The sequence below is a fragment of the Thermobia domestica genome, chromosome 5 (assembly GCF_964235325.1).
Source record: "Thermobia domestica chromosome 5, izTheDome1.hap1.1, whole genome shotgun sequence".
In the NCBI taxonomy this organism is placed as follows: domain Eukaryota; kingdom Metazoa; phylum Arthropoda; class Insecta; order Zygentoma; family Lepismatidae; genus Thermobia; species Thermobia domestica.
Genome location: NC_137458.1, coordinates 315,177,057 through 315,198,736, shown reverse-complemented (window position 1 = coordinate 315,198,736; position 21,680 = coordinate 315,177,057). Strand labels below are relative to the sequence as shown.

General features: G+C 35.6%; 1 protein-coding gene across 1 annotated transcript in view; it reads left to right on the top strand.

The window, feature by feature from the left end:
* The window catches only part of LOC145686791 (uncharacterized), a 759,437-nt gene that overhangs the window by 565,033 nt on the left and 172,724 nt on the right, over positions 1-21,680 (top strand). Inside the window, exons 11-12 of the mRNA XM_081760448.1 lie at positions 487-558; positions 5,559-5,630. Of these exons, the coding sequence (XP_081616574.1) occupies positions 487-558; positions 5,559-5,630 (144 nt within the window). The remainder of the gene's footprint in view (positions 1-486; positions 559-5,558; positions 5,631-21,680) is intronic.

Below are 21,680 nucleotides of genomic sequence, written 5' to 3'. Positions count from 1 at the left end.
GTTGGTTCATTTATTTCTATTTATGAAACAGTGACGATGGAAGTCTACTGTAATTTTCTGGATAATTAAAGCCATTCATCACTGTGAAGTTTACAGTATGAATCCAAAACAATTAAGTACGTAGTGTTGGGTTGGTAATAATTCTTACTGAATATGTAGATTTACTAACATGTAAGAGCCCTGATGTGCTTCCTATCGGACGACAAATTGGACAAGTTGGAACACAATTCAGAGCAGGTTAATGTGTCATAACTAACCATTGCTAATACACTTCCGTGGAAGTGGTTTTTAAACAACAAATCGCAAAGTACTGAAATGTCTATTAACAACGTAGCTGAAGTGGTCGCAGCACGTAGTTAGTCCACGAGGTTCCCAAACTGTGCATGTATCCGAATAGATATCTAATTACATTTTGGGAAATAATAATATGTTTTCATGTTTAAAGTTAATTAGACATATTTTCATCTCTTTATTTTCATCTTGCAGGTACCTTTCGTGGAATAAATTGTATAAGCTGGCAGAGGGAACATTTAGTAATCTTACAAATTTGGTGCAGCTGTAAGTATTATGTCACACTGTTGATATCTATAGCAGTAAGCATTGCCTTTAAAAATAAATACTAGTATTCTAAAAATAAGTACCAGAAGAAAGTCTGAAGATTTAGTACATGATTTCAAGTGGATATTGGAAGTACTTCAAAAGCAGAGTTCCAGGCGCATCAAAGAGTCCCGTCCCGAAGAACTATGAATTTTGTAGATATAATAAACGATACATTTTGTTCTATGATTTTACTGTTTCAGCTACTTCCATCCATGCTTAGATTTATTTGTTTCAGAAGGTGTATAGAAATGTTAAGAATAATTCAACATTATTAATTTGATTACCAGTGATTGAACTCAGACGTTTATGAATATATACAGCGATTACGGCTAACTGCTGTATAGCCGGACTAATTTTACCAGATGAATTAGTGAATTTATTTTAGTTTGTGAGTAGTGAAAGTCAGATGAGGGGAATAGATCAAGTTAAGAAAATACTTGTTGTTTTGTAGTTGCTCTTGATGTTATAAACTGCTTTATATATGGTGGAGGAAAGGACTGTTTGGCGGAAAGGTACACTTGTTTTGATTTATGTGAAAGGCAGTGTGGAAATGGTGCATAAATGACACGATTGTGACACATCGTCTTTGAGTTTTATGGAGTTGTACGAAAAGCAGGAGTGTCAGTTGTTGAAATTGTGTGAAAGGCATGGTCTACTAAACAGGTGAGCAATTATCGTAAGTGCGGGAAGATATTGAAAACATATAACCAAAAAATAAAGTGTGGCCAGAATATGAATATCCAAAAATGTAGATTAAAGCAGCGACTACCGAATTAACTCAACGGTAATTGATGACTTATCATGTTGTCTTGGTTCCTTGTTAACTACTTTTTAAATAATATTTGAATTTATTTTGTAATAAACAGTACAAAGTAAATAATTTTATAATAAACAGTATAAAATAGATACAAATATTTAAAAAAAAAAGTAGTTAACAAGGAACCAAGACAATATGATAAGTCACAATTTGAGTTCATTTCTCTAGTCGCTGGCTTAACCTAAATTTTTGGATAATTCATATTCTGGCCACACTTTAATTTCTATGGATGGCAACATTGAAAATTGTTTCGGTTCATATTTTCGGTTCATATTTTTCCACGGGTTGTATCATTGCTACCAACTTATAACGACTCACCAAGGGTAGTCGTTAACCTGGTTCGATCGATGATATAGGAATCTCGAGTGGTAGTAATAGTTTGCATGTAAAAATATCTTTAATAATTATACATATTATTATTCTCACCTTTTCTATCAAAATTATAAAGTCGATGAACGGTATCAAATGGTTTATTAGTTGATACACTTTTATGTATTTTCATTCAAATTGTCATGCACACATACAAGATGATTAGGTATCCATAAACAATTACATAGCAACTAATTACATAACACTATCTATATCTCTTACCGATATTAAAAACATTCTTCTTTTGTTATTATTAAATTAACATTCTATTAAGTATATTGCTTATGTATGAGCACTTTCTGCCCAAGGTGCAGGTAATTATTAATCTATCCAAAGAATTTCGTTATATAAAATGTCGCCCGACAATTGGACTGAATATAAAAGTCATAAGAAAGCTTGGCTTTTATCTTCAAGAACCACTGGTCCGTTTACAATAATGGTCTTACATTACTTATGTTCATCACATTTTGATCGCCCCTCGTATGTATCTTCATTACATATCATAGATATAGATACATTTATAACAAATCTTTCACTTCATTAATACTTATCTTTTATTACATTAATTATATTTATTTCATTATCATTCATTACATTATTATTATATTTTATTATTAAAATGTCGTCGCCCATTCATTTAATCTTTGAAGGGTGTGAAGTCAAAATCGTAAGAAGCAATTACAGTTAAAACATGAGTTACCATTATCCAGGGCGCATTATATAATAATTATATTAGGTGATATTTTAAAATAAACATTGGATCAATAAGGCATCAAAATATAGAAGAATCTCATTCAAGACAGTTGTTGAATAATTAACTTAATAGACTGAATCTTATACTTAACATAATCTTGGGCAGTTAAGTTTTCAACACAAATCAATATAATATAAATAACCTTTGCTTTTAATCATTTATGAATCGAATTATAATTCTTCACATTAACAAGAGAGAATTAAAATCATTTGAAAATTAACTTTCCAGTCTATCTAAAACTATATCTAAGCACTTCAAGTATTCATAAGAGTCGTTTTCATTATCAACATTAACTCATAAAATTGAAAATAAAAGTTCACAAGAATCTATAACTAATATGGGTTTAACCTAATTTCATTAACGGTAATCAGCTTACATTCGTACTTGCATATGATTCTAATAAAGTACATTGTACTGCACAATCATGATTAGGTTCCACAATATGTTGTACATGTATTTCATCATGATTCTGATTTTGATACGAAGTGCCATCTCTTGACCTCCAATTACGTCTATCCATGTAGCTTGTTGTATTCCTGTAATTTCGCCCTATATTCCGATTGTTTTTAAGTCTACTTCTGTTGGGTGATCTGACATCAGGATTACCACGATTAATTAGGTTAGGCTGATTCCCTACATAACTTTGCCTATTTTGCTCGTTTTGATTGCTATAATTTACTCGGCTTAGGTTATGTTCCGCATCGTTCACACTTCTGATATTTAGATTCCGAACAGGTACAAAATGATCTGAATTATTCTTATTTTTACTTACTCCTGCTTGTTGACTCATAGCATGGTATTGAGTTTCATAGCATTGGACAAGCATTAATAAATGGTTGAAACTCATACACTGTGTAGAAAACAAGATCTGTTGTAACTTAAATGGGAGCAAATTTCGAATCGATGCTATTATTCTAGATTCCGATTGCAAGGGATTAACGACTTTTAATTCGTTGTATGTATTTACAACAAACTCAACAACAGATTTGTGCAAACGAGGATTGAAATGTTGATTTCTAATGGTGGCATCTCGATTTGCAAGCAAAAAGTCATTTTCATAATTCGCAATCAATGCCGCTTTGAATTCCTCATATGTATTGATGTGATCACGTACTGCTTTAAACCATAAAGAACATGGTGGGAGTAATACATGAGGGATTAATTTCATATATTGTGATCTATCTATACACATTATATTGCATTCGTCCTGAAATTTTTCCAGGAAAGAAGTAGCGTTTTCATTACATTTACCACTGAATTTACTCATAGCCCGTATTTCACTCATCTTAACACTTAACTTTACCTTCCTTTTATCATTCCGTGTACTTATTGGCTGACAATTCCTATCCATGACGTGATGTGTCGTTGCACCATCCCTTTTCCGCCCATCTGTCCTCTTCGGATGAATTTCTTCCAAAATAATATTCTCATCAGACACAGGTGAAGGCGAAGTCATCTCTGGTGAGTGGGGAAACTCTAAGCGATCACTACCCATATTATTGTGGTATGTGTTGTCCTTAACCTGTAGCGTTCTAATTTCTTCCTGTAGAGTAGCTATCAATTGCGTATTTGCACGTATGTTGTTAGAATTATTGATGACCTGAATCTTTTGCTGTTGAACAGAAGATTCTATTACTTCTAAATCCTTTTTTACACCACTGATTTCTTGGCTCAGGTGATTGTGATTATCCTGGCATTCCTCAGATATTCCTTTTAACTTTTCCTCGAACTGCTAGGTGATATCGTTCATCGTCTGGATAATTAATTGTTTCGTTTCATCTGACTTCTGTTCCATTCGTCTGCTTAATTCTTCGCATTGCTTGTTGGATTCTTCGGACTTCTGTTCTATCGTCTGCTTTAATTCCTCGTATTGCTTGTTGGATTCTTCGGACTTCTGCTCTATCGTCTGCTTCAATTCGGTAGACATCTGAATCAATTGTCGCTGTAAGGCTAGCAAGATTCGGTCTTCTGATGTCATTCCTGGTGCTACACTATGTTCACTGTCGTCACTATTATTGGATTCTTTCTCAATTGCCTCACCGTTCATTTTTCTTATAATTATTCTACCACTTCTTAGTCTGGTGAAATTTGTATTCATTAACTTTATTACAAAAGTAAATTCACCCTTACTTTGCTTCGGGATGTGAATTTACAGCAAGTCCCGGGTTCCGGCACCAAAATTTTTATAACGACTCACCAAGGGTAGTCGTTAACCTGGTTCGATCGATGATATAGGAATCTCGAGTGGTAGTAATAGTTTGCATGTAAAAATATCTTTAATAATTATACATATTATTATTCTCACCTTTTCTATCAAAATTATAAAGTCGATGAACGGTATCAAATGGTTTATTAGTTGATACACTTTTATGTATTTTCATTCAAATTGTCATGCACACATACAAGATGATTAGGTATCCATAAACAATTACATAGCAACTAATTACATAACACTATCTATATCTCTTACCGATATTAAAAACATTCTTCTTTTGTTATTATTAAATTAACATTCTATTAAGTATATTGCTTATGTATGAGCACTTTCTGCCCAAGGTGCAGGTAATTATTAATCTATCCAAAGTATTTCGTTATAAACTGAACAAATCATAATGAAAACATCTATCATTAATTTAAAAAAGTATCATATAAAATTAATTTATTTTCTCTCCGTAGAATCTAATCTAAGATAAAAAAAATGGGTGCTTAAATTTTCAGTCCCCCCCCCCCCAACCTGCCACCAAGGTATAGGGCTTGTTAATTTTATTACAGATTTATTTCTGCCCTCCAAAAAAAAATCTTTTTATTTTGATCACTTTTTGGTCTGATGCTTATTTCTTCAGATATTTTGCAATCTCATAAAAATTTACCTTGTATGAAATGATTTCATGTTGTTAACTACTTAAATAGAAAACAGGTGACAGATTTAATTGTCGGATTTCAAAATGAAATTTGAATTCTGTTTTGATATTTCTGTTATTCATATATTTATAAAATATTATTTATTTTATTTTGTAGCAACCTTAATGACAACCTTCTGCTCGGTATCAACGAAGGAGCATTTGAGTCCTTAGACAAACTGGAGTCCTTGTAAGTAATTATGAAATAGTGTATTTGATAAGCATCTTTTTTTTTCAACTGATGTAATTTTGTTGTGTTGATTAGGCATTTCGTTTAAATTCAAACGTTTTCCATTAAAAGTAAACAATGAATATCACAACGGAACAAATTTGGGATTCTGCAAGGTGATTTTAATAAGAAAATAACCGTAGTACAAAGGCTTTACCAATGTTAATATTATGATACTTGGGATTTTAATTTGACATTAACGTGGTATAAAAATTTAGCTTTCTCTGAGTATTTTGAGTTCTTGTTCTTGCATAAAGTTCAATTTTCGTCTTTTAGTTACAAGGAAGGTTTAAATCAAACCGTCGGTGCCATTTGCGAAATGCAGGTGCAGAGGTGAATCAAGAAGGTAAAATTCTGGGGGGATGGGCAGCAGTGTTGAATTCAGACATTTTCACCCGGGGGGGAATGTCAACTCCTCGGGGGGAGAGTTGTTTTTCTGTATTTTTGCAAGAAAGCAGCATATTTAACAATTCCATTCACATGCACATCTTACCTAATATTGAGACTAATTGCTGATAAATATTCAATGCGAGATTATAATTAAAAAAAACAATAGTTTAATTTTATCTAAAACATTAAATAAAGACTGGGAAAGATATTTTACACTAAAGTTTAACTGCTATTTACAGTAGCTATTTTTGTTATTATTTCCTATATTCAGTAGTTATTGTTTGTTACTAATGTAGAAGTTTTTAAAAAGATTTAAATTAACGCAAATATTTTTTGTCCTAACAAACATACATAGGAATATCTGAACAAAAAGTTATCATTCTTTCTCACACTTCTGATTCTAAATCAAGCATATTAGCCTTGGTTTCTTCACTGCATACACATCAATAGTTTAGTTTACGAAATCTTCAGTAGGATTAGTGCCGTATCGTGGAAAACCAGCGCTTGGCGCGAGAGTATACGACGGCACCCCCGTATATATGAGTGAGGTCGACAGACCCGCCGCGAAAGATGAGAAAATTTTAATAAGTAAACCCTGCTTTCCCTTGATTTTGAGCACTTTTCATTACTTTTTTCATTTCATTTTATATATGTGCACATGTGTTTCATTCCTCTGTTTTTCTTTCCTTCTTTTCTTTTCTTTTCTCCCCGAATTTTGCGCCCCTTACTTCGGCGCCCGGGGCCATCGCCCCGCTTGCCCCTCCCCCATAGCACGGCACTGAGCAGGATCTTCATCACCTTCAATAGTGATCTTTCACTTATATACAACTATCATATTGATAAATTCTATATAAATATCTAACCCAGCAGGGATAACTCATCCTCCCTGATCCCTCTAAATGACGCCCTCTGAATCTCACCCTTTAACTGACTTATTTTTAATTAAAGACAGGTGTGTTTACTTTAACAATCATAAATCACATTTATGTCTGTTCCTTCCGATGCGAGAAATAGGATTTAGGTATTCTATTTCAAATAATGCAAGAACTGTACATTTTCAAGAATTGAAGTCTGCTGATATCAGAGATCATATGGAATGATTGAAAGATCTTCCATATCTTTCCTTTCCTATCTCAATCTGTGCTAGTGCTATTTACTGATATATAATATAGGGCGAGAATATAGCACCTACTAAAATACAAACCTTTCTTCAACAGTTAACAATTTCATGTTCTGCCAAACTCGGTCATAGCGTTAAGAAATACAAGTTTTATTGACTATTTGGAAAAATGAAATGAAATCTTTGAGTTTTACGTCCCACGCTTATGCCGGTTAGGCTAAAGGAGACGGTGATGATGAGTAATGGATGAAAAATGGTGGAATGAAGAAAGTGGGAGGAAACGGGAGAACCCCGAGAAAACCCACGCACACGGTGTTTGTCCACCACAAGGTTCACTTGGCGGGGGCTGGGATCGAACCCGGGACCCCAAGCACCAGAGGTGAACGCTCTACCACTGAGCCATTGACTATTTGGTATTCTGTCTTAGATGTTATATGTTTAATATTTATATAGAATGGGTCTGCGTCATTTATATGTATATTGAGAGATCGGATTTCGTCTGCACGTGCACGGAAAAAAAGCAAATAATTGGGTGAAGTAATTTCTACATTTTGTGACTGAAATTTTTTGTTTCTCCAGGGGGGAATGAATTTTCTTCGGGGGGACTTTTCCCCCCCGGGCTACCCCCTGAATTCAACCCTGATGGGCAGCTAGACCCCAGATTATGATAGATATATCATGAGTTTAGTTTAAACTTTCAAAAATATATAAATAATAGCTTAAATTATTTTTGTCACCCCAAAAACTGGAGACCTAAGCCCAGGGGCGGATCCAGGGGGGGGGGCTATTGGTTCGATCTCCCCCCAGAAGGGGAAACTTTCTTATTTTATATGTAAATAAAAACTCATCCCAGAGTTTGGAGTAGCAGTATTACATCCCATTGCCTCCCCCAGAAGTCCGTCCTGGATCCGCCCCTGCCTAAGCCTCCACGGCCTGGGGCTAGATCCGACGCTGGGCAAGTGCACGCCGAGTTTGAGAAATACATAGGTTATACATAGGTTGTATTATAAGAGATTGTACTGTATATTGGCATATTACCCCCCCCCTCTAGAAAAATTTGAAGTGACGCTACAGAATGAAACCTTTTGTTTTTTTGTTAATGTACTAATATGTAGGAAGAGCTCGCCATTATTCTGTAAGTTTGCAACAACAATTAAGTCATGCTTTGAGGAATGACCGGTGCACAGTACCGGGTTCAATGTTAGTTGAAGTGTCAAACTAACTGTACTCAGCGCCGAAACTTAGATTTTTTCTGGGAGGGCAAGCATTTATACGCGTATTTGGGTTCCCTAGAAATTCTTTTTCCTAATTCTTGGCCCCCTCTTTCCATTTTTCTCCTACTCTTTAAGGGCCCCCCGAGCCTGTGGTCCATTCCGCGTGGCAAGGTCTGCGGGGCCGTTAGTTACCCCCCTAGGACCGTTCCATATATGACAAATTAATTATGGGAACAATATTGACAAATCTCAAAGCCATACGAATAAATATTATTTCTAGGGACCTAATATATATCGAATTGCGAATTGAGTTGAGTTTAACGTCCCGTTCAGCAGCAAGGCTATATGAGACATGCATTTACTGATTAACGTGGAATTCGAAACACATGAGCACCCGCCGGGAATTGAAACCGGATATCCCACGCCAAAGGAGCGTACGCTAACTGCTTAGCCACCGAGGAGCTCTCTAATACATATCGAAATGGGCCCACGATTTATTTTTGTTTTATTTACCTTTTGTGTGCTGTTTTGTTTATGTAATGTAGTGAACCTGTTTGTTGCTTCATTTATGATTTCGTGTTCGTACCGTACATGGAGTAAGAAAATTTTGTCTTAAAATGGGTCCCCTCAAACGGCGGGAGCTTCCCTGGGGGGCAGTTGCTGCCCACAAGTTACGGCCCTGACTGTACCACTTACAAATAGATCAAAGGATTGAGGATTGTTGAGGACCCTCAAATTCGTTGATTGAAGATTTTATTGAGCTGTCAGTAGGAAGGCCATTTGTGCTACTTAATGATCAAATGACCGATACATGTCCTCCATGAAAACTTGCAAAATAAAAACAGTGAACAAAAGCATAATTGCCCAAAACGGAAAAGAGGGAATAAAAACTAGATCAAATGTTGAGTAAAGAGAAAGGAATAATTGTGAAAGATGGAAGTTAATTTATGAATTAAAACATAGGTCATGAAAAGTTAAAATGATAAATAAATTTAAAATAATAAGAAATAGTAGTAATAAAACAAAAAGAGTTAAAAGCTAAAATCAGAAGCCTTAAAGAACATTCTTTTTCAATCGCATGAAAGAAAGCTAGAATAAGGTTACTGAACACAATATTATCTTCCAAAACTAGACCAAAATTATAATGCTCTCAGCCTCTTCAGGACCAACAATGATTTGAAGAAAATCGTAGACCCTTACGTTTTCGACCTTAGCACCTCTTCTAATTGTCATAGGGACATTAATTATACCTCGTTGTAAAGTATATGGAATACAGATTTCAATACGCTAACTTTTGTGTCCACTTTCCCCATGCTAAAACCATAGATGATGATTTTCTTTAAAATGAGAAAAATTTGTTTTTGGAAATTTGAGAGGCGGGCAACACTTACTTTTCTTACGCAGGAAAAAAATCACATATACGACAAACGTTGTTCGTTAAGAGGTAAAATTCAATACCAGGTGAGAAAAAATTCCGAATATGTTTCCTATGAAAATCATCCTGTACATATTTTTCAAATATTTTGGTCTACCCTGACGTTGGAAGCACTAGCGACGCCCCTAATTGTCACAGAGATATAAACCATACCTCGTTGGAAAGCTTATGGGACACAATTTCCAGCGAGTTAACTTCTGCTTCCCAAAGCTGTGAAAGAAGAAGAAGTTTTTTTTTAAAAATAAATAATAATGAAAAATACATTTTATGGGACTATGGCAACATTGTTATTCGTCATACGCAAGAAAGAAGTTTTAACATATAAGCCAGATATCACTAATTAGTATGTTCATTTATGTTTATTGATACCACGTTTTATGCTTGTAGCTCCTTTGGGGAGAGAGTTTGTCCCCCAAATACTGAAAACATCCAACTTTCCTCCTACCCTTCCGCTGTGGTGCCTCCCGATGTGAATGAAATGCACACCGTTGGAAATTTCTGTCCTCTGTGAGTGAAGAGATTGACACCTAAATCATGTCTCTAGGTTAATAAGGAGCCAAGTTACGGAGGTTTAAACTGTTCGCTCAGCCCCTGAGTCGTTGGTCCTGAAAAGGCTAATTCTAACCGTTCTCCGGCATCTGAGTAATCTGGACATTCTATACATGACAGTGGGAACCACTCAAGCAGAACAATACAGTTTCCACGAAACGGACGGTTGACGTCTCGCACTAAATAGGAATGTGTAACATCAGAGTGTCCGATACGCAAGCCCACCAGAATTACAAGCAGATCTAGGAACTCCCTCGCGTATGTATGGCTAGCGTACGCTCTTTCGGTGCGGGAGATGAGGGTTCGATTCCTGATGGAAGTTCCTCTGGTTCTGATCCTACATTAAGCTGAAATTTCATGTCTCGCATAGGCTGGCTTTTGAAACGGAAGCTAAACAATGAATTCAAGTAATAATAATAATAATAATAATAATAATAATAATAATAATAATAATAATAATAATAATAATAATAATAAAAACTACCGGATCCAGAAAAGTCATTTGGAGGAGGTGTATCGCCTTCTGGACGATGAACGTAAACTTAATACACGTAGATCTATATATTAAAACAAAAAATAAAGTTGTGTTATATTTCTTTTTGTGTACTGAGAAAAAAAAATGTAGGTGTCGTACTTAAAAAGGTAGGTTACATGCGTAATTCCTGTAGTTTTTGGACAACGTACAGCGGATGTATAACTGAAAATGCATGTTTTATAATACTTTCCGTATAAGTGTTCCATCTATACGTACTTTCCGTATGAAACAATGTAGGCGGTCAGGATCTCACATACAAATGGACGTATATAACATATAGCTGACGAAGGTAACGTAAGCATATGCATGTGATATACGGAAAACTGTTAGATGTCAGACATCCTGCAGACGGCATGATGTAACATCTAAAGGCAATGCGTATGAAGCATATGGATAACATATGCTCCATACTGATTTCTGTAGGAATCAAGAGGATTCCGTATATTTGTACAATATACCGCTGTCCGGAGAACGGATTTTTCTCAGTGTAGAATATTACATGCTATTGTAATTAACACTCATTATGTATAAAGACATATTTTTCGTTTAACAAGTTACTCTTGAAATGTTATAATTTCAGGAATAATAAATATTTTGCAGTTATTTGAGACAGTTGATTGGTCATATTTTTAAGTATTTCTACTTTTAATGCATTTTTTTCATATTTACGTACCTAATTTTTACATATGTCAATACATTTATTTCACATATTGTTCATATTTTATCGCTTTGGAATTTAAAAGAAAAGCATGACTTTGTCAGATTTGAATTCTTGTCTCTTCACGCGTTCTTCAGAATTATATAAAAGGATGTTCTCATCTTTGCCGCGTAATGCCATGAACATTATTTTCGAACGTACTTGAACCTGAACCCACAAAGTGGGGGTGATGTATATATTTCCTGAAAGCTTGGTTCAAGGTAGGATCAAAACCGGTTTCCAAAATTGGGGAGGTCTCAAGCATCCCGAACACTGGTCCAGGCGAGTGTACATCAAAACGAACAGACGGACAGCTGTCATAAAATAACTGTTCAGTACGTAGGAGACATGAAATGTGTATATTGATTGAAATCTTAAATCGACTGTCTTTTTACAATCACTATATTTTCTTCTCTCCAATCATCACTCAAAATTAAAAAGAGAGAAAGAAAATTGCGTAGAAGATTTTTGTGTAAACTGCAAAGCAAAGATCTTTGTAATTTTATACTGCTGCTAATAAAGGAATACGTCAAACAACTTAACAAGAAATTCAGCGAAGAGTTAGACGTCACTCTTCAACTCCACCTAAAACAAACAAATCAAAATCATCCTAAAAATCTGTACAACAAGTAATCTCATGTAACCTTAACCTCCGATCTGTACAGTGTTCGTCACAACCAATTTTCGTCTACACTCCTACAGTCATTCCTACACTCACACCTCCATACGTCCAACACAATCCCTACACTTGGTATCTCTTTGCTGTTGCTTTCTCTCTATTCGCTGCTTATGGAATATACAGGTAATTTTAACCCATCAAACATTCTCATCTACACTTGACAAATATCTATAACTGGACAATATAGCTCCTAGCTACAGGACCTTCTCATTTCTCGAGAATAAGTAAATATATTAACTTCGTTTGACTGCGTATGACTCAATTGTACTTGTGTGACTTCGATGAAACAAGTGGGTGTAATATAGAAATCCCAGATGAGGAAAATATACAGAAAATAATCTCCGACAATACTGTAACTTGAAACCATGTAGTAGAACTAGAGGGAGGTTTCTGAAATAGAAGAAAATGACATTGCGGAGATTTAACATCCATGCTAGAAGTGAGGGTTTTAGAGTCAAACTACAGGGTGAGCATAAAGTCTTGCCCTGATTACAAAAAATTATTACAGAAAAACCGTTTGACATAATAATGTAAATACTTTTCAGTTACATAGGTTAGTATTACAAGTTTTTTTTAAGACCACTTACGTTAGACCAATTTAACGTGTGCCCCCTTGGTACCTCGGAGAATGTCTAAGCGGTATTCCAGTTCCCGCCCGGTGTTTTGTAACTTGTCTTCTGTCACAGTACGCACAACTGCTTGTATCCTAGCCTTCAGTTCCTCGATGTCAGCAACAGGTGTGGTATAGACCCTGTCCTTGATATAGCCCCATAAAAAAGAATTCAGTGGAGTAATGTCTGTGGCGGGGAGAGCGTGATACCACAGCACGCATTGCGCTTTCTCCTGCTTCGATGCCATTTCGCCAACTAACCCGCGCGCGCCAAGGAACGTAATGGGTCACTCTTGGGTAGCACTAGTGCCATCTATTGGTCTTTAAAAAAACTTGTAATACTAACCTATGTAACGGACCAGAATTTACATTATTCTGTCCAACGGTTATTCCGTAATAAATTTTTATAATCAGGGCAGGACTTTACGTTCACGGTGTATAATGTGCTAAAGCAGTGGTCGCCAAATTTATGAAGCTTCTGTGCTACCATAACGTTTTTAAATCCTACTGTGAGCTACTAATCAAAAGAAGTACCTACCAAAAACTCTTACATTTGTTTATCGCTTCTAGTAAATCGTCGCTGCGCCTCGAAGAACCGCTATGTGACATTTTTGTCGGAAAGAGTTATGTCGTGCAAATAAACCTGTAGACTGTCAGGCAGCGTCCCTTATAATGCCATAAGTTAATATTCAATTGTTTCGCCACAACTATGAAAAATTATAGATTAAAATTAAATGCTTCTGATTCTCATCACGTAACGCATTGATTAATGTATACAAATCCTCTATAGGCTTATAAAGGCGTAAAACGTGCTACGTAAACACAAAAATAGTGATACAATACTGCTGAAGCAAATTACCATAATGTGAGATGCATAATATATGCAGAACCAATTTTATTGCATTTTTCAAGTGTTTCCATGTATTTGGCAAAATTTTGAGTTCGGAATGTTTTTTGCTTCTCCTGAAAAGTAGTGGTTTTAACACACAGCGGTTCAGCGACGAAATATGAAATTAAACTATCAAAGTTAGCGAATGTCTAATATATATATACACGAAAAATATAACATACACAAGCTCACATGTATACGGTCAACTGCAGTGGCGGCGGTTGAATGTTAAAAGTGGGGGGGCAAGACATGATCTGAATATTTATTTATTTATTTATTTAACAATCACCAGATACAGCTCAGAGGCCATTTTACACTGGATATTCAACAACAACAATAACAATGGAAAGGATTTGGGAAGGTATCGGCCAGGGCCTGTTTAGTAGGTAACATCCCGGCATTTGCCTGGTAGGACTGAGGGAAACCCTGGAAAACCTCAGTCAGGATGGTCGGCAGCGGGATTCGAACCCACGACCTCCCGAATGCGAAGCCAACGCTCTACCGCTTGAGCTACTTCGCTCGGTATTTGTTTATAACTGTTAGTTTTCCTGGTTGTTTCTAACACTTTGACGATAGGTTGTATAACTAATAGGATACTATCTTTTTCAGTTAAAATATCATATATCGTATTTCATATTTTATTAAGTAAATTGACAAGAGCAACGCAAGTAGGTACTAGCCCTTTGTACTGTTAAACAACGAAAGTGTAAGAAGTGATTTCATTTCTTGCTCATGAACACCTTAAAATTCTGCCTGGAAAATTGTGTGATCAGATTCTTCAACAACAAATTTGCAAAAGAAATAAGTAGAAAAGATAATATTAATCATAGTAATGAATAATGAAGCTTGTTTTGTAGAAGTTATATTGAAACTGGGGATTAATGAACAACTTATATTTTTAATTCCAGACATGCTATTAAATGTATGTTATTACTCTTAGAAAATGAAAGACAGTAAATACTACAACCATATACTATGACATTTAAAGAAATAATTGCTTTTGCATCTTCCCGAAACATGTTCGTTGCCGTTAGGTACAGTTTTCACTTTCTTGGAACACACCAAAACACAATACTTAGAGTCACTCCACACCTCAGTTATACAAAATAATCCTAAAATTTAGAATTATGTTGAATTCACTAAATTTAACTGTATATACACTCGTACACTCTTAAACACACCACTCCACTCGTATATTACACTACATAACAATGGAAAAGATAGAAGTTGTTTCTTATTACGCTCTTTTTAATCAACATTCCTTACTTTAGAAAGAAGAAAAGACATTTTATGATCTAAATTTTTGTGCAATTAAAGAATAACTTGTGAAAGTGAAATACTTTTCTTTTCGAACTGTTTTTGCGAATTAGTTTCAAACTCCTAACATATCGAGCCCTTGTAAGAAGTGAAAGTATGCTGGAATTGTTGTGCTCCAATAGGTTGATTTTTGGGTTATTTTACGTGGCAATTAAAATGCAATTCCTATAGTTTCCTTTACTCCACGAGAAGACAACCAATAAGTACTCACGCAACGGCAAATACTATATGGTATCATTTTTTCTATGAACCAGTAATACATACAAAAACTTTACATTTTCAAATGAAACTATATACATTAATGGGTTGCTTAAAAAAAAGTGCGGGGGCAACTGCCCCCCTAATCGCCGCCCATGGTCAACTGTAAGATGAGGCTGCAGCGCACGAGAATCAAGCAGTTGTCGGCAGTGTCAGATCAGTGGAGGAATCAAGGTTAGCCAACCTGAGCGCAATATACCGAAAATGTCCTCGCGAACCACTAGTAGCTCGCGATCGACGGTTTGGCAATCACTGTGCTAAAGGGAAGGGTTCCAGTAAGTTAATGTATCAGATTAGAGAAACGCGTTATACACTTTCGATACCAATATTACATTGTTAATTTAACTGAATATTCTATCTTTATTTTATTTTAAAAGCTTATTCTTTATCTTTCCTTTTAAAGTGCTAGGTCTGATAACAAATGACTTTTCATTTTCCTTCTCTACTTATCCTGTCGAAACAAACAGTGATGACAATGTCACTCTTTCTTGACACTGCTTGAATCAGATGGGATGTTGCTTGTGCGGTTCAGTACGTAAATTTCAATAGATTGGTTGAAATAGTCTAGCGTCTCGAAGCAATATGACACAGGAACCTGCATTTTCACGTGGTATCTGAACCACACGTCCAGAGGGAATCGAACCTACATGCTTTATATCAAAGAAATGCACACTAAGCAAATCTCTTCTACTTCAATACAATTACATAAGAACATACCGTGTTTCTTATAAGAACATACCGATTTCCACATAGAATTAATACATCTGAACCACAACTAGGGAGGCCAACCAAAAGCTAGAAATGAGTGACAATAATAATACAATGATATGTTATAAAAGTAAAAATAAAAACAAGCAATTCTCCAACTAATTTTCTGATTATTTATTTCTAACTGTATGCTGTATTTTTCTTGCATATGTTGATTGAAGGTCTGCATTGTCACTAAAGACTAAAACACCACACACAGAGGCACCTATTGTTATATACTGGCTACATGCATCTAATACATACAAGGTATCAAGACCCATGGAATTCCCTTCTCTTGGTCAGTGTAAGCTCTTCATGAAACAGTCAAGTAATTATCGCACTAAGCCAACAACTGCAATTGAATTTTTAACAGCAGAATAGGTGAATTCTGGTAAAATTCATTTCGTTCACAAGCGTTGTTTTGTGACAGAACTCAGAAACAATGACTACGCTAGAAGGGGTCAATGGGAGGAACCACCAAATGGCATCGTCCGCTTCCTGACTGCCTCCAGACCAGGCCTGCAGGCCAGCATTATTTCATTGGTGTTCTTCCAAAAATTATTTTTATGATATAACTATAGTACTAAGGTCATTCTGTAAATTTTCTAAAATTATAGCTGGTTTAGAAGTGCTTATATGATATATACAGCATCGGTAATATTGTATCATCAAGAAACGGGGATTTAGCATTACGTAGGCCTGGAACTGAACTTTCACTTTTATAGCAAAAGCATAATTTAATTCGCACAAGTGTTAACTTCTTAACTCATATTGTAACCAAACGCTACCCGCATCATATTTGTTCTTAAAGTTTTTAGAAGTTGCAAACTGAAGACCCTTTTCTTTGCCATTTCAATGAGTAATAGGACGAAATACCAAGAGAACTTTTCTGGCTCAATATTATAAAATAATTATGTAGATGTGTCATACTTACCAGAGCTTTAAACAACAAAGAACAGAAGAGGAGAATACTGCTGAAGTTACGTGTTTCCATTATGTAATATCCAAAAAAGTAATCTGAGGTCTTGCATTTACGAATGCACACGAGACAAGATTTGTGGCTGTCTCGTCTCAAAAATGTGCTGTAAAAGTGATGTCTCGACTCGAAAGATGTATATTTTTCTATTAGAAGAGCCATTTCTCGACTCGAATTTTGTCAGGAAAATCCTGTCTCGACTCGTCTCGTGCGCATCCCCACTTGCATTTCGTAAGACCATTCAGCCCTTTAATTTTATTATATTATAAAATGTTAAAGTACGCGTTATTTCTTTGTCGTCAATTTTACAGCTAGTCCCACGTAATAGCCCTTAATCCATAGTGCATTGGTATATATTAGTGACAACCAAAGAGGAACCTAAATGAAAATGTATTTTTAAGGGGAGAATTACAACAAGTATAGGTCTATGTGATAACAGAGAAGAACCACTTCTTAATGAAAAATGCTATAATATGCTTCTTTGTCGTAAAATTACATAATTACGTTAGTAAATTATGCTCATTGATGCATAGTAGTTTTGCAATGTAAGTTTTCGTTTGCATCCCAATTCTATGTTTTTATGTAGCGTATTAGAATGTGATACTATTTAGAAAGCTCTTATACATATATAAGGTGAGGCAATAGCCCCGCACCACCCTTGTATTTTTGAACAGATTGAAGAAAGATGGCGAATCTTTAGATGTGGGAAATTGGATATGAGCGCACCAGATGGCGCCATTTGGCATCATGGCGGATATCTTGAAATGAGCCATTTTGAATTCAGGTCTAATATTTCAAATGGGAAGGGAGGCATGCGACACATGATTTTAGGCTAAACTTTCACCAGAAATACGAATCTGAAGTTTTTTTTTCACCTAACTTTAAACAGTAATGAAAGTTTGTGAAATAAACACTACATATTGTATCATGTAATTTTTTTATTTGTCTTTTCAGGGATGTAACGTGGCTCTCACCCTCAAGAAAGGGTTGAAATTTTTCTCATCAGTGGGGAACACAGAGCCGGAGCCTTCACTGATGACTTCAATGCTCGCCATCCAGGGAGAGACAACATTGCACATACATTGAACATAACACAGTCTCGCGTATTTTGCAGAAATTTAAAGTTTCTGGATATGTACATGACAGACAACACAGTGGACGGCCGAGGACTGCAACGGATGAGGCTACAGCAACGGCAGTTGCACCATCCTTGCTGAAAAGCCCGAAACGCAGTACCAGACGTTTAGCTGCAATTTCAGGTGTAAGTCAGAGATCGATGCTCCGTGTGTTGTGCACAAACAAGTGGCTTCCATACAAGCTTCAACTGCAGCAAACCTAGCGGAGGATGACAAAGATAATAGAATGGATTTTGAAGAATGAGCTATGACGAAGTGCAAAGTAGTATGTTATGTAGTGATGAGAATCTGTTGCATGAGGTCCATGAAGTAAATAAACATCGTTATTGGTCAGATACAAACTCAGCATGGACAGATGCCTCGAGAATAATTTGTTCTAGAACGCTGTGTGTGATATAGAACACTTGTATTATCGGGCCGTTCTTCATCCATGATAATCTAATTGGTGACAGATATCCTGACATGCTGCAGGAACAGGTGTTCCCATCACTGCTGAACCCAGCAAGTGACTTCCCTATCTTTTTCCAACAACATGGTGCGTCTCTTCACTATGCATCATGTGTTAGGTAGTGGTTGGATACACAGTTGCCAGGCCACTAGACTGGTCGTCGAGTGCGAAGTGAGTGGCCACCTCGTTCGCACGATCTAACACCATATACTTTTATCTGTAGGGCCATTCAAAGCACTTGCTTAGCAAGAAAAATCACTGATCTACGACACCTCGAACAATAAATCAGGCACGGTTGTGACTTTTGTGACGTCGGAAGGGTTATTATGCGTCAATCAGGAGCGGAGACAAGTCTTACATTATACATATATAGCACACAACGGGAAACACATGGTACCTAATGAAGCAGGAATAGAGGATTTCATTTCAAATTAAATAATTCAAAATACTCAAGCTTTGGAACTTCTTTGTATTATTTAAAATAAAAGCTGATCAAAGCAAATCACGTTGAAAAATATTAGTGTCACAGTTTCGGAAATATATATATCATTGCCATTATCAGACACATTATGCACATATATGAAAATACTCACATTTATTATCAAAATGATTTAAACACTATGTTTCAAATTAAACACTTTATTATGAAAAAAACAAAACAGAAAAAATAATTCTCTTTGAGATTCTATAGCTCAAGAAACAAAAGACGCGATTCTCATTGATAGGTATCTATGTATACTTTTTTAAAATAAAAAAAGTACTAAAAAGGCTTGTAAGTTTTATTCTCTTCCACAAACCGTCTGCAGTTGTAATTGTTGAGACCGTCTTCGAAATATGTCAGCAAAGAGTTCTATATCAGATGTGCTCGAGTATTGTTTTTCCAATGCCAATATAAGGTAGGATTTTCTATCAGGAAGCATTAATTTTTTGTGTGTGTGGGATAAGAATCCCTTTAAGGTAAGAAAATGTATTCTCACATGGTGTTGAAGCACCAATTGCTATAGCTCCTGAATATCATTCATACAAATTGGAAAATGCAATTTTAAACGGATACAACATATCGAAGATCTTTAAAATATTATTGTCACTCTTGTTTGATATGATAATTACTGTAACAACTTTAACTTCTAATTCGAATGGTTGTTTATTACAGCCCAGGAGATTTACAGTGGCAATACTTCGGAACTGTTTAAACATGTTTCTGGCTGTGGCAACGAACAATGGAGAGATTTCAAACACTCTTCATTATTCTTCGCAAATCTGTCTTTAGTTTCTAATATGTTATGGTAGAATAACTCATTAAAAATTGCTTTTGGTGAATTGCTTTACGTTGAGTCATATTTTGAGATTCTTAAACAACAAAAATCTTTTAAAGACAGGAGAATCATTCGTATTCACTTCATCGGAGAAAACTAAGGATGAGACAGTTTTGTGCAATTCTTTTGTAATTTGACTTTGGTTCTAGTAGTCATATTATCAAACCCAGACTTCCTTTTTCGCTCCAGAACTGACAAACAAGACCTTACAACTGGATCTTCTTTCCTGAGATGCATTTTCGTGGTTTGCAATGCACTGTCGCCTGGCTCAAATGTAGATAGGATTTCTAACATTAGAGGGTAATGAAACAGAATTCTAATGTGCAACACTTTCTTAAAAGTCGCGTAGCTTCAATAGATAACTCAGTATCTACATGACCTAATTCACCCTGAGAAAACCTCCAGAATAGATACTAGACCTATATCATCAAAATTCTCTGAAATACTTTCCAATCTTTCCAAGTATCCAGTCTATCGTTGATTCATCAATCTCTTAGGCTTCTGGCCTTTATATATCTGTGACACTCGATTTTTTCTGAAAACTTGTAGCTCGACTAATTCTAAATATCTTTCGGATTTAGAACAGCTGCACAAGTATGAATTACATATCACAATATGAAGTTGATGATTACAACAATGAATATAAAAGGCACTGGACTTTGAAGTCCTTTTGTAATCGTTTTGAACACCTCCCTTACGTCCTATCATTACACTAGCACCGTCATAACACTGTCAAATTATTTGTTGTTTTCCAAATCCTTCTTTGCAAAGAGCTTCAAATACATTTTCCAGTGTACTTTCAGATGCTAAATCCGATAATTGCAAAAGATCTAATAAAGGTTCATAGAGCTTTTCTTCTTTCGGAAATCTTACAACTACAGACAATTTTTCACACCATAGGAGTCTCGTGTTTCATGTACTTTCAAACAAGGAAACTGCGATTTACTTTCATCATAATCTGTTCTTATTTTGTCTGGTATTATGACTGCCAACAAATCTATTATTTACTTCTAAACTTCAGGTATCATATATTGCGCATTCTGAGAAATATGTATAAGTATGGGCTTCAGTTTCGAATCTTTTTCAATGGTGATCATATGAACTGTGTTGTAAATGTCCAATAAAACTTACTAGCCCTAATTCATAAGGATTTGATTCTTGCAGATCTTTGAGTCCACATCTTCAGCCTCCACGGTATGGTACTTTATTTACTACGAGAAACTGCAGTCTCTCAAGCTACACACTTAACATAGTACCTGTTTCATGTAATCTGTTCCACTCCTAGAATTATATTTACATCTTTCCCCGTGTACTGTCTTTATTTAAGTTCTTCCGAAATTTAAATTGTTTCTTAGTGGTTTTTAGAGGAAGAATGTTTTCAAGACCTGATCCCAGCTCCAATGCTGGCTTCAATTGCAAAACCTTGTCACAGTAAATGTCTAATCCCATAGATTTTTCCTTAGAAACTTCCTACAAGGATAGCATAAATTTTGGTCCCTTAAAACGGATATTCTAACCAAAGTCTTGTGTAATACTGATTTTGTAAACTACGTTCTTTTCAGCGAACTTTGTTTCACGGTACTCATGTAAATTGGACTGAGCAGGTCTTTTGTCCCCAAAATCCATCGCTTGTGCAATGAAATTTGGGGTTATAGCTTTTGCACTTGACAACTTGCTCCGAATAGTATCTACTCA